This window comes from Crocodylus porosus, unplaced genomic scaffold, assembly GCF_001723895.1.
Source record: "Crocodylus porosus isolate Cpor-Errol unplaced genomic scaffold, CroPor_comp1, whole genome shotgun sequence".
In the NCBI taxonomy this organism is placed as follows: domain Eukaryota; kingdom Metazoa; phylum Chordata; order Crocodylia; family Crocodylidae; genus Crocodylus; species Crocodylus porosus.
The window spans coordinates 129,202,643-129,226,124 of record NW_017728886.1 but is presented as its reverse complement, the minus strand read 5'-3'; the positions used below and the strand labels follow the sequence as shown (position 1 = coordinate 129,226,124).

General features: G+C 43.1%; 1 protein-coding gene across 1 annotated transcript in view; it reads left to right on the top strand.

Annotated features, from left to right (window-relative positions):
• Positions 1–1,060: 1,060 nt before the first annotated feature.
• Positions 1,061–23,482, top strand: part of MARCH11 (membrane associated ring-CH-type finger 11) — a 45,693-nt gene continuing 23,271 nt past the window's right edge. The window contains exon 1 of the mRNA XM_019541851.1: positions 1,061–1,413. Coding sequence (XP_019397396.1) covers positions 1,396–1,413 — 18 coding nt within the window. The 5' untranslated portion in view covers positions 1,061–1,395. The remainder of the gene's footprint in view (positions 1,414–23,482) is intronic.

Below are 23,482 nucleotides of genomic sequence, written 5' to 3'. Positions count from 1 at the left end.
AGGGCAGTCCGGGCGCCTGGGTCCCCTCTCTGCTCCGCGGCCCCGGGAGGTTCAGCGACCCCGGCTGCTGGGGCCCGCCCCCCCAGACCCGAGCAGGGCCCCGTACCGCGACCATGATGAAAGCGGGGGAGGAAGGGCCCCCAAGCCCTGGGCCCAACCTCTCCCTCTGTGTCACTCTCCCGCGAGCCCCACCACTGCCCCTAGCCCTGGCACCCGGGTGTCCTTGAGGACGGGGCATCCAAACTGCAGCCGACTCGGTCTCGATGCAAAAGACATCAGAACTGGTGGCAGCAGGGATTGCTTTTATTAGACCCACTAGATGTCTTTTATTAGACCAACTCATAATCATATCTATTAGACCAACTTGTATTTCTAGTGGGTCCAATAAAAGAGATCACCTCTGCCACCAGTTCTGGTGCCTTGAGGAAAGAGCATGTTTGGCTTTCCTGAGAGTGGAGAAACTACATGCTGTTGCCAAGGGTTTGACCACAATGGGTGTCCAAAAGCCAGACCCATTTGTGTTTCTCTCTTAGCTCCAATCCAAAACCAGGGCAATACCCATCATGGTTGGGGGATTTCCTTCATGGTGGCAGATGACAGAAGAAGGAGCAATGGTCTCAAGTTGCAGCCAGGGAAGTTTAGGTTGGTTATGGGGAAAAACTCTCTTAGGAGGAGAGGGGAAGCACCAGAACAGGGGACCCAGGGAGGTGGTGGTATCTCCATCCTTGGAGGTTTTTAAGACCCAGCTAGACAAAACTTTGACTGGGATGATGCAGCTGGGGAGGGTCTTGCTTTGAGCAGGAGGTTGGACTAGATGTGACCTCCTGAGGTCCCTCCTAACCCTCATTTTCTGTGATTCTGTGACTTAAGAATCCAGCCCTTGAACCACAGATCCCCCCACAAAAGTTGCAGGATTTTCCCCAGGGCAGAGAGTAGGCTGCAGGATGAGAGAGGAGAGCTCTGTTAAGCATCACTGCAGAGGGAAAACACCTCCCCATCTGCTTGCAAGTTATTAGACAGTTCAGGGGTGGGATGGGGGCAGGCACTGGCACACAGTAAATGCATCCAATTTTTTTAATCATCATCGTTTACTTAATGCTAAATACAGCTATTTTAACAGCAGCTCTTTATTTATTTATGATGGTGATGATGTTGGGGGATAGTGACTTGGAAACTAACTTGTTGTTCCACAGTTGGAAATGAGACACTTGCAGAAAAGACACTTGTGCAATTTAGTTGAACTTGCTCTCTTTTCAGGGAGAACTGTTAAATCCCTGCCGCTGTGATGGGTCAGTACGGTACATACATCAACTTTGCTTACTTAAGTGGATAAGTGAAAGAGGGTCATGGACCTGTGAGCTGTGCTGTTACAGATACCATGTTATATCAATTAAAATGAAAAAACCTTGCCAGGTAATTCTCTCTTTCTTGGTCTCATTTTTTTTAAACTGCAGCTACTCATTTTTATTTACTGTATAGGCCAAAATCTCTCCCAATGTCTATTTTTGAGGCCAGGGACTTCATATTTATGGCATACAAATAGATTTTATATCTGTAACCAGAATGTTGTAATATATAACTGGAATATTAATTTATTCTACAATGTGATTTGACTTTATGAGGCCCCACTGCAAAACTGAAATTCATGTCAATCCTCATGGGAACCTATTTCAAAGCAGCTGATTATGACAAGAGGAGAGCAGTGAAGGTTTCAGTCATTTGGCACTGGGAGACTCTTTAGGCCGTAGCCTTCCTATAGTAAAAATTAATGCCTCCACCAGGATAACAAGACTTTGTATCCCTTTTCCATAAATAGAGCAGCCAGGTCCTCTAAGATACAGCTGTCAGCCTCAGGCTGGACATGTTCTGAGGGCTCCAGCCAGAGGCAGGAGGACTGCCATAATGGCAGCAGTGGTGGGGCTGGAGCAAATCCAGGGGTGGCAGTAGAGAGCCAAGCTTGCTGCTGACAGCCATGCCCAGCAGGACCAAAGGACCCTGGATTCTGTGACAGGCCACACCCACCAACTTCCAGTGCCTACCTGTAGTGCAGTGGGATGGTTTGAGAAGCTCTGTGGGCTGTATCTATATATTTGACACCCCGTACTCCACAGTTTCAGGCAGGTGCTTGGGTGGTTTTTATCTGCTCCTTCTTCCATAAGCCATACATAAGTATTTAGTAATATGTATTAGTTCTCTGTATCTGGTAAAGATTCTGTGTCAAAGTTTGGTTTCAATTGTTTTCTACCATTATGGATCCAACAGTGACAGGATTTGTTGAAATCTAAGGAAGTTCTATCTTTTGTTATGTTCTATGGGCCCACTTCTTGGATCTTGACAAAGTAAAAAAGCGATTTAAAGCAATTTTTGTATCTTTTTGCTTCTGCAGCCAGCTCAGGGCCCCTCCAACTCCTGGGACAATCTAGAGTAGTAGCAAACCTTGTATAATATTTGCAAAGGTCTTTCAATGACTGTTCAAGAAGCTGAAGCACATGCCTGGGCCATTCCTCTGTACTTTGTCCACACCATCATATCAAGGTGCTGAAAGCTGGAATAGTGTAGTGTCAGCAGGTTGGTATAGGCACTAAACAAGACCTCAAAATAGGACCAGAATTAGTCAGAGGGTTACTGGAATTTTCTGAATTGTAGATATTAGTTGGATTCTATGGATCCAGAATCAATGGAACTTCCTAGGACCAAAGCACTTAGTTTTTTTTCCCCCAGATCCTCTGAGTCTGAGGATTTCTTCTGAGTCAGAGATTATACCAGATACTGTGAGGCTGAGACCAATGGATAGTCCAAGGTGTCTAAACTCTTTGTCATATCTCATGAATTTGAGGATAACAGAGCCTCTTCGGGTTCAAGGCATTCAGATCCTTTGTCCACATAGCTTTCAGAACTATCTGTTTGTTTAAGCCTGTCTTAGAAAGGGAACAGTCTTTGGAGAGCCCTCCATATCAAATCTGAAGATACTACATGCTTTGGAAGTAAGGGATTGTAGAGGGTTGAGGATCTGCTTAGCTCAATATTGTCTCTCAGTGTTTGTTTATCTTGTTTGTTTATTGTCCCTGTGGGGCAAACTCCCTTCCTGCAGGAATTATTAACCCAAACAATTAGTAAAACAAACATATGAACCGAGACCCAAAGAGAAACTCTAGGCTTGGATATGCCACAGCTTGCCTCTTCTCTTCCTTCTCTATCAGTTCTATTCCAGCATCCAGTTTCTTGGTCAACTTCCAGTATCTCAGTGTCACTCAGCCCCCTCAGCTCTCAGCAGCAGCATATCTAGACCCCTGGCAGCCCTGGGCGAACTTGTAGTGTTGGGCCCCCCTTCACCAGAGATAATGATAATAATAATAGGACAACAGAAAAAAATTACGCTTTTCAAGCCCCCTTTCTGTCTGGGCCCTGGGCAGCCATCTGGTTTGCCCATGCCTGTGTCCGGCCCTGGCTCTCAGCGCCATTTCTCCCCTTCCCCTCTGGTTCTGGGAGCCTCTTAACTCCTGTGGACCCTGCCAGCTAATTATGCTTCACAGCTGGCTCAGTCCTTCAAGACAGGCTTACAATCAGTTTCTGTCTGCCAACAGCTGGGCTGCAGCTCAAGGTGTGCACCCCACACCACAATTAGTCAGAGGGTTACTGGAATTTTCTGAATTGTAGATATTAGTTGGATTCTGTGGATCCAGAATCGATGGAACTTCAAAACTGAAATCCATGTCAATCCTCATGGGAACCTATTTCAAAGCAGCTGATTATGACAAGAGGAGAGTGGTGATCTGCTCTTTCCATGTTTTTCCTCAAACCTAACCGGGACAAGGGTTTGAAGATGGACACCCAAGATAAAGAATAGATTCTGGTTTTATAAGTTCTGATTTTATAATTTCACTAGGCATCCCCAACCTGGACTTGTTGACTGTGCTGGTAGTCTCTATAAGGACCAATTTGGAAAGACAAATTCTTTCATGGCCTTCATCTTTAGAACAGCTACTTATTAGAAGCCATGTTGTCACTCCTTCTCCACGCAACATCACCTGAGGTATAGTCCGATAAATAAAAAGTTAAAGCTTCCTTTAGCTGCTATAGGGAAGGTCAGATATTCCTCAAGGGCCTCTGGCTGGATGCTTAGTTATGATTATTTTTCATTACAGACATTCTTGGCTGTGGAATTCTGAAACCAACCAAAGAGCTAAGTCTGTGACATTGAATTACTGTTTGTAGGAGAAACATCATTCTTATCTCTGACAATTTATTTCTTCAAAGGCACAGCAAACATAACTCTTAATCTGCTCAATCCTATAAAATAATATTTCAGAGATTAGAGATATAAATTAGCTCGGGTCAATTGGTTTCTTCTGCTAGTAAAGCAAAGCAAAGCTGTAGTTTGCTGGAACATGTAGCTCCAATTTTAATTTTGGTTCCTGATTATATGCATTTTTACAGAGCATCTTTTCAGAGTCCAGAAGTGCATTGACTTGAAGGGATGCTTTTCACTTGAGGTTTGTGCCAAAAGATGCAGAGTACTCCTTTTATTTTTTCTCTGTAGAAGTCCTTTTTATTGAACTCTTCTATGATGACTTATCCAAGTATAATTGGTACTGACTTTTCCTAGAGTTTTACTGGGAAGCAGGGATTTCTTATGGTGATATCTTTTATTGGACAAAATTGTATAGTTGGGAAAGAGTTATAATGCATTCAAAAGCTTGTCTATATCCATCACAGTTATGCAGCTGGTCTAATATCGCCCTAAGAAATCCTTGCCTTTGGCATAATTTCTGGACTGTCCCAGCTACAAAATCACTCTTACATTATCAGAGTTGTGCTATACATTTTGACAGTATGATCTCAGATTTAAATTCTGAAGACAGGTCAAAACCATCATGCAGTCTGAACTTGTCTCTGGCACGTAGGAGCATAGAAACTACCTCTGTTTCTTTGATCAATACAAAGTTAACATTTGGGCAAGAAAATGCTTCAAGATCTGAAGAGAAGATACTTCCTGGCTGTGTCTACATGAGACACAGTGTGCAGTAACAACTGCACAATAATTTAGTGTTTGCATACACAAGTACTAAATGACTGCTCAATAACTGAAGTGACTGTGCAGTAGCTTATTACTGCTGCGCAGTAGGACTGCATCATGCTTTGTGCTACAACGAGCGTCTTATGTAGACACAGCCCCTGTGTCTGGTCTCTTTATTGCCTATTTAAGAAGGTCCTCTGTCTTTAGTAGATTTAAAATTGGCCTTGGCTACAACCAAGGCTATCACCTTAGCTTTCCATTTGTTTTGTGCCAATAAGTTCTGTCTTTATTTAGCCTTTAGAAATGGCATACCAAAAGTTCAGATGAAGATTTGAAATGACAGCTTGCATTTTCATAAAGCTTTGTCTCTCAGAGGATTCATGGAAGTTGATTTCCTCCTTTTGGTACCAATTACTGAAAATTTCTGTCTTTGGTTTTAGTAACTCTCAGGAGAATATTAAAATGATAGTCTTTAATGGCAGACTCTTCCCATACTAATTGCATAAGGCTGAAGTAGTTCTAAAAAGTCCACTTCAAATTTTCTGTAACTGTTTTGAACTTTCGTTAACGTCAGACAAATTTTTGCCTGTTTTACTAAATTGGGTTTTAGAATTTTGTTGCTAAGAGGGGCTATTGATCATTTTCTTGATAGGACAGTTTTATTGGGTAATTTGTGTCCTGTCAAAAAAGTTACAGAACAAACCAAGGATTCAAGTGGATACATTTTTGCAGTACTGTAGCTTGGGAGGGGCAAGTGGGGGAACCACCCCAGGCACTGAAGTGAAGGGGTGCCAACAGGCTCTGCCCAGCCAAGGCAAGGCATAGGACAGAGCAGAAAGCTGCATATTTGCTGGGGCATGGGGTGGGGGGAAGCTCCCACCGCTGTGTGCATCCCCAGGCAAACATGGCAGGGTGTGTGTGCCTGTGACAGGAATGCCACTACTGGAGCCTCTCCTGGTATGGCTCTGCCCTCCTGTAATAGGCCAACCACCTGCTTGCTTTCCTGCCATGCCTTGATTTTATTTAATTAATAGATTGTTGTAATTAGTGGGAAGCTGCCCATTTCTACGCACCCTGATGACAGGGGGTGCTATCTGCGGCTCCTTTTCCTCCCCTACACCACAGCCCAAGCCTCACAGATGGTGCTGGTGTGATCTGACTTTGGCCCTGTTATGTCTCGGCCCTCCTTTTGCCCTTGGGGCTCCTCGCTGCCCCCCCCCCCAGGGGGTAGGGTAAATGGTCTGTGACCCGCACTAGCATCCGTCGGGTCCTATTGCCCACTTGCAGGGTGACCCTCACCCTGTCAAAATCGAGGGGGTCCCCGCACCAACACTGTATCATATATTGAATGATGTTCTGGTCATTACTCTGTTGTTCTTCCCACCTCTCTTTAATTAGATCCAGGATTCCCCTCAGTTGCCCGATCCACTCTTCTCATCTCCCTTGCTGGTAACACGTCGCTCCGTACCATGGTCTGTGTTGAGCCCAAGTCTAGCAGAGCCACTACTCTTTTCTCCTCTATCGTTACTCCTACCACCAGTGCGGGCAGCTCATCTGCCACCTCACGGTCAACTCGGGCTGCATAGCCGCACATTCCTACCTGCTCCGGTGGGCCGGGTCGAGTGTTTCCCATCATACTGGCTTACAGGGTCAGTTGTCCTGCTGCTTGATCCTGCGGGCCTTGTACCGCTTGGTGTGGCCAATCCAAATCTTGTTGCCCTGACTCTGGCCAAGGGGTTAGCGTTTGTCCTCTTTTCCCTCTCCACGCAGGCCCAAGGGTCCTCTTTTTCAAGCTGGCAAACCAGTGTCTTATAAAGCCTACTGCCCTATAAACCGTTCCCGGCCAATACACCATTGTGACAGGAGTGCCACTGTTGGAGCCTCTCCGGGTATGGCTCCGCCCTCCTGTAATGGGCCAACCGCCTGCTTGCTCTCCTGTCACGCCTTGATTTTATTTAATTAATAGATTGTTGTAATTAGTGGGAGGCTGCCATTTCTACGCACCCCGATGACAGGAGGCGCTATCTGCGGCTCCTTTTCCTCCCCTGCACTGCAGCCCAAGCCTCACAGATGGTGCTGGTGTGATCTGACTTTGGCCCTGTTATGTCTTGGCCCTCCTTTTGCCCTCGGGGCTCCTCCCTGCCCCCTCTCTCTCTCTCTCAGGGCTCCCCGCTGCCACTCCGCACTCTCGGGGCTCGTCGCTGTCCCCTCTCGGGGCTCGTCACTGCCCCCCCCTTGGGGCTTCTCGCCACCCCACTGCACTCTTGGGGCTCCTCGCCGCCTCTCTGCACTCTCAGGGGCTAAGCCAATGCACCCCACAAAATATTGTGCCTTCTCCGGTGCCAGGAACCCTCCCCCGCTACTGGGGAGTCCCTATGAGGCCTCCTCCACCCCTAATAGCCTCACCTGGTCCTCTGGTTAAACAGTAAACACAAAACACAAAGTCCCCAGGCTAAAACCATCCGGTCAGACAAGAGTTAATCCCTTCCAGGTAAATTACTCCAGCTCATGGCAGCAACTCACGGTTACTCATGCCGCCAAACCTTGGCCTTCTCTCCGCACTGGCTGAACGCCTCACTCCTTGGCTGTCAGAGGAGGAACTGCCACCCTAGCCTCCTGCCTGGATTTAAGAAGGGCTAAGCCCTGTCCCTTCCTGTCAACTGTGTTGCCCTGGTGACTGGCAGCTGCGCCTCCCCCTTCTCTCCACTAGGGGACTCTCTGGAGCCATCCCTGTTCTCAGGCACAGGGCACCTAAGTGCTCTGCGACAGTGCCCCAGAGCTGTGAATGGCACCAGGATGGGCTGCCACTGAGCTCAATCCCATAAAGATATACATAGGATTGGGCCCTCGCACATTATGTGATATTTGCTGAAATGTACTGAGGGCTTGTCCCAGATGCCAATCTTCCTTACTAAGGTACTGAAATTTTGTATTTAGACAGGCTATGACTGAAGTCTCTTAACCATCATGTAGTAACTTCTTCAGTATCTGTTAAGTATATATTGCTTACTTAGACAAGCAAAAATACTAGGTGAATCTTATTTCATACCTTTAACAATGTTATTCCCTCAGTGTTGAGGCCTGATCAGAATAGATGCCTGTATGGATAAGTCTTTCAGTCACTGTTCAACCATTGGTATACTTCAGCTTACCTCTTGAGAACCGGCACTCTTCCAGACTGGAAGCATCTAGACAGTATTATAAAAGAGGGAAAAAAATAAAGGTTATTTACCAAAGTAACTGTTTCTCTCAAATGTACTGCTTCTGCATATCCACACTGACACCTTATTTTTACCTGTACCTCAGATATTTATGTAATGTACCCAGAATTAGAGGGAAACAGTTAGGAGGTATGGGATTCTTATGCCTGAAATTTTAGAATGTGGAAAAAGATGGGCATGTGAATATTTACCCCTTATCATGGAACTTTTTGTGTAGTTTCTGTATCATGGCACATAATTTCAAAGTGGGCCTCTGTGGAGGCAGTTTGTTTTGGAAATGAAATTAATTTCGGAAATAGTCTCTTTTTCAGTAGGTTTTTTTATGTTAACCTGTACATTTCAGCAAATATCACATAATGTGCGCGGGCCCAATCCTATGTATATCTTTATGGGATTGAGCTCCAAGAAATTATTAGATAACATTCAATATAGGAATTCTCAGTCTAGTCAGCAGGCACTGAGAGAAGTGAATATGTGAGTGGAAAAGCTGGTACTTCATGCTCCAAAGAGCAATGTTTTTCATTTATTTTTTTAGTGAACCAGATTTAGCCATAATAGAAGCAAATCTAACTCTATTAATAATAAGGAAATTATTTCTTCTTAAGCAGGAATGAATTCAATTCAGTAAGAGGTATGACATGATGTGCAAAAGGACTGATAAGAAAATAGATATTAAATAATTAGACTATAATAAAAAGATATGTTAAAAATTTTGAATGTGACTAAGCAGGAATGAGAAGAGCTCATATAGCTAATACAGACAGAGAAAACACACGGGGGGTGCATCTACATTCACAATTAATGTGCATGAATAAACTCTGGAGTGTACTGCTCCGGAGTTCGTTGTCTGGGCAAGACATTTTAATGTGTGCCTGGAACCACAGCACATTGAGCTAGGTCAGAGCAGCTCTGGCTGGTACGGGGCCTGGGGGGTCAGCCTGCCAAGCCAGGGCTGCTCCCCGCAGCTCAACATGCTGAGGAGGAGCTGGTTGAGGCATGAATGTACTTCAGTATGAGGCTAGCCAGTAGGCAGCCCCCACACTAAAGCACCCTCATGCCCCAGCCATGTGCGTTGCTGTGGAGTAAAAATCTCTGCAGCAGCATAGTACTTTTATTTACTTGTGTTTGCTATGGAAATTAATTTACTCCAACCTAATAGAGGTGCATGCGTAGATGTGTGATGTTTATTGAGCAGCTAATTAGTCTACTGTGCAGTAAATGTTTCATGTAGATGCACCTGGAGAAAATATTTGTTTGTTAATTCAAATAATTTGTAATTATGTTGTCCTAAAACAAGACATTATTTTAATTTGCTAATTTAATTGATAAGCTGTTCGTAAATCGATTACACAGACTAATATATTAGTAAAGTATTAATTCTGTTGTAGTATTCAATAATACGGCTTTGAGCTGAGTATATTCTGGCAATGTTCAATAATAATAATATAATAATATATGTTCAACACTGAGGGAATATATTAGAGCTAAAAAAGTCATGCTGTGACAAAATGGTCTAATTTCTTTAAAAATAAGCAAACACTTGAGTCCAGAATAAGCTTCTTCTCCTTAATGTTTTATCTGTTACTCAGTTAGTGTATACTGTCATACAATACTGTTCCTTGTGGTGTTCATCTTTCCTGCAGTCCATCCAAATAATACATTATAATTTGTTACTTTACATTTCTGTAAATGTTCCATTTTTTAATGCTTTAGAAACACGTTCTAAACATATAATGAATTTAGAAACAGATGTTGAGAAAAACATTAAAAAATTAATAATTTACTGTGAAGTCAGATTTATATTTTGCATAGAGGCAACAATGGACATGTTCCAGAAAAAAATGAACTTTTTAAACCAGTAACACATGACTTGTTGTATAGATATGCCTACATACCTTAGCTGCTTCAAGAAACATGAGGTAAAGGTTTTCAATAGCACAAAATGCATTGTATGATGCCTGACATTTATATAGGATTTTTATTGCCAAAATCTGTGATTAGCAATCATTAACTAAAGGGCAATCTTGCAGGTTTTGCAGATGTGACTTAAACTAATAGTCTCATTAAAGTTAATTACTGCCTTTACCTGTATAGCATACACACTTTTCCCCCCAAATTTAACCTTCCAAAATTGTGGTGTGTCTCTTAGGAAAGCTGATTTGCTGCTCACAATGGAAGCATGGGAATGCTGTGAGATGGCTGCTGCTTTTTTCCCTTCTCTTCCCTCAAGCAGCCACATGGAAGGAGGAGTGGAGTCCAGCAGGGGAAGATTGGCAGGGGTGGCAGAGGGGAGTACAGTGGTGCCTTCCCTAAAACAAGGTTCCTTTCTTCATTCTGCCTTCCCAAAAAGGTGCATGTCTTATTTAGGGTCTCCACTCTGCACCTGGCTCTGGGCAGCCGCAGTCCCCCTCCCTCCCTCACTGAGGGTACCTTAATTTGCACCCTACCATGCCCCTTCCCTCTCCCTGCCCCTTCACCTCAACAAACTGAGCCCCTGGACGCTGCTGTCCAAGCTGCCGATCTGGCTGCATGCATGTTGTGGCTGTGCACATGCATGTGGCATTTATTGGCAACGTTATCAGCCACAACAGCCAAAAAGGCTGATTGTTGATAATGTCAATTTTCCTTTTATCTGTGCTGATACGGTATGGACCAATGTATTGGTGCACTTCTAGTGAAAACCCACCCTTTCGGTGAGTGGAAGAGTTGAAATAGGGTTGCAGGTTGAATTAAGAGGTAGAAGTGAGGGAACATGGTGTTTAGGGATCACAGGAGTCAAGGAGTCAATATAGAAGCTAAAACCCCCAAGGAGGAGTTTGGGAGATTGGAAGGAGAGGAAGAGAGGAAGCACACCAAGGCCAAGAGTTGAAATTGGAGAAGGATGATAGAGAAGGATTGGGTGGATGATGTAGGTTTCTAACAGTAGGGAAGCAAGAAAAGAGATTTATGAAGAGCAGTTCAGAAAAGGAAAAAGAGGGCAAAGGTCTGGGTAGGGAAGAGAAGGGTTGGAAATAGAAAGCATGGGAGAAAAAAGTCCAGTACTCCAAGCTTGGTCTGATCTAAGGCAGGAAGTAAGAGGGTATTCTAGTTTAGACAATACCTTCATGCATCTATCATTTGATTCCTCCCAGTCTGGGGATGGTAAGGAATGTTTTGTGAGATGGACTGTGTAATTTACTAGCGTGGTCATTTATTTGGAGTGTTGGGGTGCTACCGCTAGGGCATGAGGGTAAACATGCTACACTTCTCAGGCGTATCCAAACATGCGTGGATGTTTGGGTCCCCAGGGACAGGTAGCACCAGTGCACTTTGTGCCGTAGCTACTTGCCCCCAGAGAATGTCCAGAGGTCCAAAAAATCCATGGAAAAAAACCCAGCACAGTGCACGCTCAGGCAGTGCACCCTTGTTGCACAGAGAACACCAAACTGTGTGGTATGTGGCCCTGCAAACATGTTTGTGGTGTCACATACCGCACAACCGTGCTCGTCTCCTCATGAACAAGGAAAGTTTGGTAGAGTAGCTGTAAACATCTAGTTGCACTTGGTATCCAACTGATTTACTTTCAGAAATAAATCTGTGCTCTTGTAGACTCCCTCATGAAATCAGCTGTTCTAGTCAAGATCTCAGTTCCAGCACACTAATGCTTTGTGCCAATTAAAACTAGGGCGTACAAATATTGGTGACTATACTGTGGATGACAATTTTGCATTAGCAAATTGACAATGATACATTTTTGTATCTATTTTTCTATTAGCCAGTTCATTGCCTTTCACAAGTCAGATTTAAGTATACAGTGATATAACATGACTCAAATACATAAGATGGAAGTAAATAATTAAAAATAGGGTATTGACTTTATATGCCTTTCTTTTGTTTCATATTCTTGATACTAAGAGTCCTACACAGTTTATTGTTTGTGTTTTCTCATATGTACTTAAATTACCTATAGATAATTAAATTTTAAGACTGAAATTCAGATGATGCACCATTACAAAAAATAATGTTTTCTGTGTTTCTACTTTCTTTCTTCTTTGTAAAATACACATCTTGTGCTCAAGGAAATTTGAATATTTAGATGGTGTGAGCTCACTGTTATTTGGTCATAAACTGTGAATTATGTTTGAAAATAAAATTTTAATTACAGTTGTCACTCTGGTCTAGTGGCAAGTAATTTTTCTACAGAGAATTATTTTTCTCTCTCAAATGCTGGGTTAACTTGGAAAAAGAGAATATCAGTTGAGGCATATGACATTTGCTGGGACTTAAGAACCCAGCTCGGAAGGGTATTAATACTGCATGATCATTAATTGACAAGAAATTTCTCAAGCACATACAATATTATTACTGATACTATAAACAGAAAATGTGAGAAAATGAAGATAGAGTTGTGGATGTTTTAAAGAGGAAAGGAATTTCAGTTGAAAATTAGTTTCTCAGAGTTAAAGGAAAGTATGTCTAATTCATTCTCACCATATCATGTGATTGTATTTCTTCTGTTAGGGGAGTTTGCCTAGCTGTCAATGATGTCTGAAAATTTTAAAACATCAGTATTTTTGTCTCATGCACAGACCAATTTCTTGTCATTCAGAGTCTTAAATTTCCTTTTGGTGAAGGTCAGTGAAACTGCACTTGTTGGAACAGTGCCTTTGCAGCCAATTCCAGCACTTGGCTGTCTCTAGAAACTTCATCTATTTTTCATTGACAGTGTATTCTTTGTTTTTATGCTTCTATTCTGTGGCTCGTTAGCAGATGTTATTGTTTGTTTGGCTATCTGGATGCCTACAACACTTGATACTTGTCAAATCCTAGATGCTTCTGCATCAGTTTTGTGCTTTTTGTTTTAAAGGTTTCTCAGAGCAAATTGTACTGAAGGCCTTGCTTCACCTGCTTATAAGTGGCAAGTAATCTTTTTATCTTAATTTCTAATTCCTTTGATCAAGGAAACATCTTCTCAACCTATGTTGTTTTGCTGCATCTTAAATTTTCAGTAAGGAACTTTGACTCTATCAGTTAGGAGTTTTGCATGTGATTTATTCTGCTTTCTTGTAAATGATAGAAGCTGCACTGAAATATTGTTTTCTGGTCTTCTTTAGGTTCTATCCAAGCTTCAGTCTGTCATAGCTCAATGAAGTTGTTTCACTGATCTGGAGTTTTCATTTTAGGCATTTTGCTCAAGAATAAAATGCCACAGATCCTCTAAAACATTTTGAAATTCTGACTGTCCTGATCCATAATCACTTCAGCATGCTAATTTGAAAGCAGAAGTCCAGTTCAGATTGTATGTGTGGAAATTGACTCAGCATTAGAAATACAAATTGTTTTGTCTCCACACTTGATAGAGACTTGCATAAATGCTGAAAGGACCTTAAAACAAAAAAGCACTGGCTCAATGCTGCTAGCAAAATAGTTTTCTAACTTAGGTATGTATGTGGCATTAGTCGTGAGCTTTCCTGTGATGCATCAGAATTATAACACCTTAAAGGAAACAAAGCTGCCTGTTCCTGCTGGGATATTAAAACAGCAAAGTATTGAGGCATAAGATAGAGGTACAAAGTTGTCCCAGTTTTCAGAGGCATTGCAACATAATTCTACCTTGATAGTGTCCATGGTTATTGTGAAGGACTTCATTATCTCTATGTGCCTCATGTGCCATCGGGCTGGGCTGGTCTGCCTCCATGGAGCTGGCCTGGCCCAGTGGCACGCAGAGCACATGGAGGCAGGAGCCAATTTGGCCTGATAGCATGTGGCTCCTATGTGCAGTGCCAGGAACCCTGGGTAACAGCAGGAGCCAGCCTGGTCCTACCTGAAGGCAAACATCAGCAGTGTGGCCTGGTACCATGCATCATGTGTAGGCAGGCCCTGGGTCTCAGGCAGCGTGGTGCGCTGCTGGGGGTCTTTGCCTGCAATGGACCACAAGAGCCCTGAAGGCCCACTGCTGTTTGTTGCCACTGGGGGCAGTGGGAGCTCTGTGTCATGGGGTTGGGCAGGGTCCCACCCCTCCTACACAGTCCCCCCACTCGCACACAGTTCCCCAGTAAATTAACAAGTCCACCTAAGTGAAGGAGCAATCTGATCAGAGACCCTCCCCCAGGTTATGATTTTCAAATCTTACAGGGGTGCTCTTGTCTCTTATGGTGGGGCTCAGCCCCCTGAGGGCCAGCACTGGGGACCCAGCTACAGAGCAGATGAGGTGGCTGACCTCCTGGCCATTTGGAGCCAGGAGGAGACACAATTCAACAGTTCAAAGCAGGCGACCACAATGAGCACATCTTCTGGGAGATAGCTGCCCAGATGGCAGAGTGGGTGCACCAGAAGACAACATCAGTGCAGCACAAAGGTCAACTATGCAGCCACGGCCCACTGGAAGCTGGCCCAGGGGTGCAGGCAGCTCTGCTACAGTGCCCTACTACAGTCCAGAAAGTCTTGTAGTCCCTGTCTGGGTCTGGCAGGTGTGCAGACATAGGGCCACAGGTCCAAGGAGATGGATGCTGTCGCAGGTGATAAGCAGGTCACAGCCAGGCAGCATTCCCCACTGCCAGACTGCTGCAGTGAGTACAGGGTGGAGGGGCCACTCTAGGTCAGGGCTGGTGCAGGGCTTCAGCTAGCAGAAGGAGCTATTGCCTCCAGATACCAACTGGCCAGCCCTCAGAAGCTCCAGAGGGGATGTAGCCCTGAGCTGCTCACCAGGGAAGCTTTTTGTATTGCTGGGGACAGCACAGGGACAGCACAGAGCCTAGCTCCCCCTGACTGAAGATCTGGGAGGAGCTAGGCAGGGTTAGTTTGCCCCAAGTGCCACAATTTGCCCCACACTAAAGTGAATATTCAGACATGTGTGCTGAGGTACAAATCTTTAGCACAAATTTGTGCCATTGCTATTTGAGCTGCTGCAAGTGCACGTGCCTGCATATGTGGACATGCCCATTAAGTCTGGTAACATTTAAGAATAATATAAATTGTCCTTATGCAAGGACAATTGCATAATAGGACAATTGTCCATGGTTCTGTGGCAAAGTATTCAATTTGAAATTACTCTGTCATCCGATCTTAGATTTCAGAGGTGCCTGCACACATGCTGCTGGGAAGCTGCTCTGACACACTGTAATTACAGCTCATTGGAGCAGACTCAATTAATTGAGTCTGCTGGAGCGTGCTAATTAGCATGCTCCAGCCAGCCTCCATGCCTTCCTGTGCTTCGAAATGGTGGTGGGGGCACTTTAAAGCTTGTTCAACAAGCTTTAGATAAAGTGCCCCTACTGCCATTTTGAAGTGTGGAGGTGCTGATACATAAGGTACTCCAGGCACTTTAATTAGAGTGGCTTTTGGAGCCGCTCTAACTAAAGTGCCCCTCTCCCCACCCTCGAGCACATGTAAAAATGCCCCAGATGTGCCTGCAGATTTTGCCTATTCATTGACAAAAGTAGCTCTCTATCTCCTCTAGATCCTGAGAACTGGATTGCAGACTCTGGCTTACAAAACATATCTAGCCCACTGGAAATTCCTTCAATTCATAATTCAACAACTGTCATAGTCAATTCAAAGTTCTATTATTTGGTCCATCAATGGTCTCAATTATATATCTTTTATCCACTAGCAGCTCACCTCATAAGACAAGTGCTACACACTTATACATATTTTAATGAATGGTTTATTTATATTTACATCATGTCTGTGATATTCAAAATGTCATCTATCTTTTAGTCAACATATTCCTCAGGATCAAGGGAAGATAAATCCAATCTTACTCTTACCCAATCAATAGGGTTTATAGAGGTAAGTTTGGACTTAGTGTTGGTCAAAGTACCTCTGCCTCTGGACAGGTTCCAGACAGTAGATGAGCTCATCTCCAAGTGACACATGCAACCAAAGACTCCAGTAAAAGTGTATTCTTGTCTGCTGGGCCCCGACAGCATGTACTTGTATAATATACAAGACTGTCTTCACAGCTCCTTTAGGGCAGGTTGAGATTGGTGTGCCACCTAATTAAGCACATACTAGAGACACCATTAGAAATTCCTTTGGAAGTGGTGAATTCTCTTCTCTGGTGGGTGGATCCAGTACATGTCAAGAAGTTATATTTCTCCTTCTCCAACAAAATTATTGCAATTGTTTGAAGTAATGTTTCATCTCTTTAAAGAACACTCTTGAGCTTACAACTAAGCAGTATGAATGTACCTAAGGAAGGGCTCTTCTTTGCTTTGCTGGGCTACAAAGACAAGAGGAAATTGCGCAAGTAGAGTGTGGTGCTGTAGGCAGGCAGCAGCTACTCTCTAGGGTCCTGTGAGAAATGCTGGCCTGACTCCGTAGATAGGATTTGTCGTACTGAGGTATAAGGTATAAGACATAAGGTTTTCTGAAATATCCGTGGATTGTGTTTGCCCTTAGGCCCCAGGGTAAGAGGTTTTTGGACAGTTGTAAAGAAACTCACTCTCTGAGGCAGTTTCAAAGAGAACTTACTCTTCTCTGCATTTGTTTTGGCACACTTAGCTTGGTTCCTTCACAGACAGATACATCTAAGAGTAGCAAATTTTAGGTTCAAAGTCTATGGCCTCAAGGGGAACAAGTATATTGGAGTAATGAATTGTTTTTGTCTAGCTTGCTGAATAGTTTAGCTAATGCTGCAGATAAGCAGCATTCAGATTATAATAGGCAATACAAAGTTGATGTATTACATAAAACAGGTGGGCAGTGCGAGATCATCTGTATGTGTCAGGAAGCCATTTTCCTTTGAGAATGCTGTATTCATCTTGCTGTCAGTATACCTGTTGGATGTTCAAAACAACTTGGTGGATCAGCTGAGCAGGAAGAGTTCAACTTCTCACAAATGGGAAATGAAAAATATAACCTACTGTGAGTATCAGGTTCTCAAATGATCTGGTGAAAGAAATGCCTCATGTGTTTTGTTCTTGGGGAGGTATGAGTCTTAGTTTTCTAGTGAATGAATTTCTGATGCGATAAATTCCCCATTCCATTGGTCTTTAGGGTGTTAGGAACAATTGGGCAACTTGCAGACATAGTAATAACAACAGAAACTCATCCAATCTAGATTTCAGTCCTCATTAACCTTTGTTTTCCACCCTTATGACCAACTCTTGATTCTGCCACATGCTATGTCTCTGATTAAAAGTTGAGTGCTGCACCTGGATACAGTGATTCTATATCTGATAGCTCAGCGTCTAGTGGACTAACTTCATTAGGAAAGAACTGTTTGCCAATATGCCTCTTACAGCTAGGCATGTTTCTAAATATAAGCATTTCTCAATTTGGTCTACTCCGGGACATGTTAAAGTAGAATGATCATCTGTTTCCTTAAAAATGGACTGATGGTTGCATTAAAACGGTCTGGTATCTAGATAAATTTAGTTATGCTGTATTTGGCAGCCATTTCTGTATTTCATGCTCAGATTGAAAGTTATTCAGTATTTCATTACTCAATTATTTTTTAAGATTTTTGAAGGGCCTGCTTTTACCAGTTACACATTTCTTTCTAATATTGTTTCTAAATATGGTAGTTGTGTCTATTATAGATCCTCCCTTTGATATTTTGCCATAATGTTCATTGTATTGTCTTTCTATAAATATAACATTTTTAGCAGCAATGGTTACTAAGAGAGTCAGTGAACTGCAGACACTATTTACTGAGTCAAACCATAGTTCCATCTAGCCCAATATCTTGTTTCATACAATAGCAGAGTTCATGCTGAGGGGGATGGTGAACAGGGCATATTCAGAATTTTCCATGCCCTACTCCTCTCCTAGTACAGCTTCCAGTATTCAGACATTTAGGAAGTTCTGATTCTAACCACCTAATAGTTTCACTTCATGTCCCTTAGTTCTAGTTTTGTGTGACCAAGTAAATAATAAATCCCTATTTACTTTATCTGCACCATTTAATATTTTGTAAATGTCTATCATGTCCCTTCTCAAATGCCTCTTTTCTAAGTGTAGAGTCCTAGCCTTTTTTGCCTCTCATCATATGGAAGCCACTCCATACATCTAAGTATCCTTGTTGCCCTTCTTTGTACCTTTTCCAATTCTTCTAGAACCTTTTTGAGGTGCAAGGACCAAAACTGCACACAGTATTTAAGGTATAGATGGACCATAAATTTATAAAGAGGAATAACAATACTTTTTGCTTTGTTTACAATTCCATTCTTAATAATTCCTAACATTGTATTTCCCTTTTTGACTACTGCTGAACACTGAACTGATGTTTTAATGAACTGTCCACAATGACTCCAAGAACTCTTTTCTGTTTGGTAACATTTAATGTGGAGCACATCATTGTGTATGTATTATTTTGGGTTTTTTTTCCCCATGTGCATCACTTTGCACCTATTGAAACTGAATTTAATTTGCCATTTTGTGGCCCATTCACTCAATTTCATGAGATCCTTCTGGGGTTCTTCATAGTCTGTCTCAGTCTTTACCACTCTGAGTAATTTTGTGTCATCCGCAAACTTGGCCTCCCTCACTACTGACATTCCTGTCCAGGTCATTTATAAATATATTAGACAGCATTGATCCTATCACAGATTTTGGGGGACCCCACTGTTTTCTTCTTTCCATTCTGAATGCTGAACATTTATACCAACTCTATTTCTATCCTTAAGTCAATTTCTGATCCACAAGTGGACCTTCCCTCTAATCCCTTGACAACCCATTTTTATTAAGAGATTTTGTTGTGGAGCTTTATCAAATCCTTTTGAATGTCCAGACACTCTCTCTCTGGGCCTGAATACATAAAACAGGATGGTCCAGATCCTCGCTTTTGTTGATACTCTCAAAAAACTGTAATAGGTTGGTGAAGCATGACTGCCCTTTAGACAAGCCACGTTGATTTCTCCCAAGCAAGCCCCCTTCGTTCATATGCTGAGCAATCCTTCTTTAAAATTACTGCTTCTACCAATTTTCCAGGAGCTCACCTGTCTCTAGATCCTTGTGTTCACTCTGGAGAACTTGTTAAAGATTGGATTTACAATGACAACCCTCCAAGCTGTAGTAATGAGGCTGTTTTTAGCAATAGGCTGAATACCACAGTAAGTAGTTCCACAATTCCAGATTTGAGCACCTTCCAGATTCTATGGTGAATGTCATCAAATCCTGGTGATTTGTTACTGCTTAGTTTGTTTGTTTTTTTAATATGTTTTAAAACCTTGTTTACTGATACTTTAAGTTGGAACAGTTCTACTGACTCATCCTTTTGGAGAAATGAGCTAGAGAGTACAGAGCTACCTTGGGGAATGTCTACATGGCACTACATTGGGCCAGGTGAACATTCTCTTCACAGTTTTTTTGGTAGTAAATATGAAAAGTACACATTTTCATTCAGGTTGATGGAACCAAAGGTTTCTAGTTATATTATGAGGGCTTATACAGTGTAAGGTCTTCCTAGTTCTTTGGTTCACACATATTTCCCTAGGGTTTTTAACTGTCTCTGTACTATGCCTAGGAATAGTTCCTGTTGTATAAATATGCAAGTCAGCTTTATGGAGTCATGTGGATAAATGCTAAATGAAGCTAAGTTACCTACCAGACAGTAACCTGAGTTCTATGGTTTGTTTTTGTCCATAAAAATCCTGTAAACTCTCCTCCATTCTTATGGATGCAAATACCAGTTTGGGTAAAGGAACTTAGTTTGTGTTATGGCTTTCTGCCCTTTGTGTCTGGGAAGAAGCTAGGAAGACCTGTAGGAATGACACAAAGTAACATTTTCAGCTTTGCATTGCAGGTATACACAGGATAACTGTGGGAGTCAACTAGATACAATGGGATTCATGTGAACAAAGACATACTGAAGAACTACAGTTACTATTTTAATTACCTTTTTGCCAGCAAGTTTGCCAGCAAATTACTATAGTTAAAATTCCCTTAACTATAGCAATACTTGGTTAATGACCCCATAGCTTGGCCAAGAGGATCAGTGAGCAGCAACATAAAAATAACTTGCCTTTTCTCTTTATGCTTGCTAACACGTTTGAGTGCCAATGCCTACTCTGATATGAAACATCAACAGCTATGATGTGACAAAAATCACAAGATCTTCCCTGAACATGGAGCTGTCCCTGGGGAAAAGGGAAGTACATAATGCTATTTCTATAGTATATAAAAACACAAGAGCATAAGAAGTGCTGTACTGTGTCAGACCAATGGTCCATCTATCCCAGTTGCCTGTCTCTCACAGTGGCAGAAATGGATGCTAGAGGGAAAGCATTGAACTGAATAGATCTAGAGTGATCTGTCCTTTATTCATTACCCACTTTGGCATCTATCATTATTGGTTTAGAGCAGGGGTGGGCAAGGTACGGCTCATGGGCAGGATCTGGCCTGCCAGGCAATTTCATTCAGCCCATGAGTGCCCACCCATTGCAACCCACCCAGCCCGCACTCCTTGCTCCCAGCCTGCTGCACAGAAGGGCCCAGCCTAACAAGCACACACCTTCTGGGTGGGGTTGCTGCTGCAACTACTGCAGCCGCTGGGGGTCCAGCCTCCAGTGGCTCCTCCTCATCTCCTTGCTGCAGCACTTGCTCCAGGCAACTGGTAGGGAAGCTCACAGGACTCCAACAGGAAGCAGGACTGGGGCTCCCCTCCAGTGTTCCCTCTAAATTGTGCATTGTGTGCGGCTACGCAGGCACGCCTAGCATAAGCACATCTGCATGGCCACACACACCACACAGCTTAGACAAAATGCTACTCTCTTCCACTTCCAGTGGAGTCCTGAGACGTGCAAATGGCAGCAGGGATTGGGATAGGCAGCTGGCTCCATTGTGTGGGGCTTCTCCCTGGTGGCATGTGAATGCTGGGAGCTGCATATGTATCACAGGGAACCCTGTGCAATAGAGGCAGGCCAACCTCACTCCACTCCTTTCCACTACATGCAGGTGTGGCTGGAGCCACATGCTGTCAGGCAGTAGTGCCTACATGGGCCACGAGGGCTTGCTGCCTGCTGCTTCTGCTTCTGCTTCCACTGGCCGCAGGGCTGTGAGCCAGGGGGAGGAGTGTGTGGAGGGTCCCCACACCCTTCCACCCTCCCTCACACCCCACAAACACCACACATCTACACCCTGCTTCCACAATCCTTCCACATATACACACCCCAACATACTCTATGCCTCCCCCCATACAACCACACCCCCTCACAAACCACCCCCAACCCCCAACCACATATCACAAACCCCCTCACTGCACAATATACAGGAGTTAGACTTTATTTTTGAGTTATTATGCAATCATCCCTAGATGCAGTACGCAAACACAAATCAAGACATAAGTATTTTTGTAAGAAAAATAAAATATGTTATAATAGGAGTTTGACTTTTAGTATATGATTTGGGTTTTTTTCTGATTCTAAGCTGGCAACCCTCTCCTCCCAAAAGGAGTATTTCTAGGGGCAAAGGGAGGACTTCCAGTAGGAAATTTCAGGGGGTTTGGGGCAGGACTTTCAGTCCCAAGATGGTGACCAGAGGGTGGGCATCTCTCAAGGGGTTGTGGGGGGTTGTGGGTGGAGGGCCCTTGTGGGCTTACCAAAACTCATTAAGTGGACCTCCAGCTAAAATGATTGCCTGCCCCTGGTTTAGAGAATCTTAACCTTTTTATTCTCTCTGTATGTCCCGGATTATTTTGGTGGCCATTTTCTGCACCTTTTCTAATTCAGACTAAAACTGTACACAGTATTCAAGATGTAGATTTGTATAATGGCATGATTATAGTCTCCATTTTGTTTTCTATTCCCATCTTAATGATGCCCAACAGTTTATTGGCTTATCTGGTCACTTCTGCACACTGAAATTTTTAGATAACTATCTACAATAACTCTAAGGTCTTCTTCCTGAGCCATAACAGCTAGCTTAGAATCCACCAGTGTGTACATACAGTTGAGGTTATTTTTCCCCAGATGTATTACCTCGTACTTGTCAACACTGAAGTTCATCTATCATTTTTTGCCCATTCACTTAGCTTGGTGAGATCTTTCTGCAGTTCCTTTCTGTCAGATTGGGACTTGTCTACAGAAAATAATTTCTCATTGTTTGCAGACTTGGAGATTTCACTGTGCCTGGGTTATTGATGAAAATGTTGAACAAAACTGAGCACAGAACAGATTGCTGTGGGACCATACTTTTGACCTCCCTCATCCTGAAAAGTGGCATTCAGCCCAGCCCTTTGCTCCCTACCTTCTGAATCCATGAAATAACATTTCTTCCAATTTTGTGGCAACACAGTTTTTAAAAAAAAAGAATTTGATGATGGGCCTTGTTGAAAGTTATTTGACAGGCCAAATATATTGTGTCATCTGGATCCCCTGGTGAACATGCTTGTTAACACCCCCAAAAACTCCAGTATTTAGTGAGGCAGGATTTCTCTTTACAAAAACCATGCTGACTCGTCTGCAGCTGATCATATTTGTCCATATGACTGATTTTATTTTTTATTATAGATTCTACCAAATTGCTAGGGATGGAAGTAAGACTCACTGGTCTGTAGTGCCCAGGATCGCCTCTGGAGCCCTCTTTAAAGATACTTGCTACGTTGGCAATCCACCAGTCCTATGGCACAAATGCCCTTTGTAACAGTATATTAAATACTATAGCCAACAGTTCTGCAGTTTTACTTCTGAGTTCCTTAAGAACAATGCCATCCAGTTCTGGTGACTTATTAATATTTAATTTATTGATTTCTTCTAAAACTTTTTGTGTTGTCACTTCAGTGTAGTCTAACTCTTCAGACCTGTCTACTAAGAAGGATTAATCTGGCACGGGAATTTCCCCAGTATCTTCTGCAATAAACACCAGTTAAAAGAATTCATTTAGCTTATCAGCTATGGCCTTATCAACCTAGTGACAGAGGATGCGGAAAAGGCTGACATACTCAATGCTATTTCACCTTAGTCTTCACAGGCATGATCAGATCCCAGATTACTGTACCAGGCGGCACAGTTTGGGGAGGAGGTGAGCCACAAACAGTGGTGAAAGAATAGGTTGGGGACTATTTAAAAAAGCTGGACATATACAAGTCCATGGGGCCGGGATGCACCAGAGTGTGTTGAGGGATTTGCCTGAGGTGATTGCAGAGCCATTGGCTATCACTTTCAAAAACTCATGGCTATCAGAATCATAGAATCATAGAATCATAGAAGTAGGGTCAGAAGGGACCTTGTAGATCTTCAAGTCTGACCCCCCGCCTGAGCAGGAGAAAAACTGGGCTCAAATAACTCCAGCCAGGTAGGCATCAAGCCTCTTCTTAAAGACC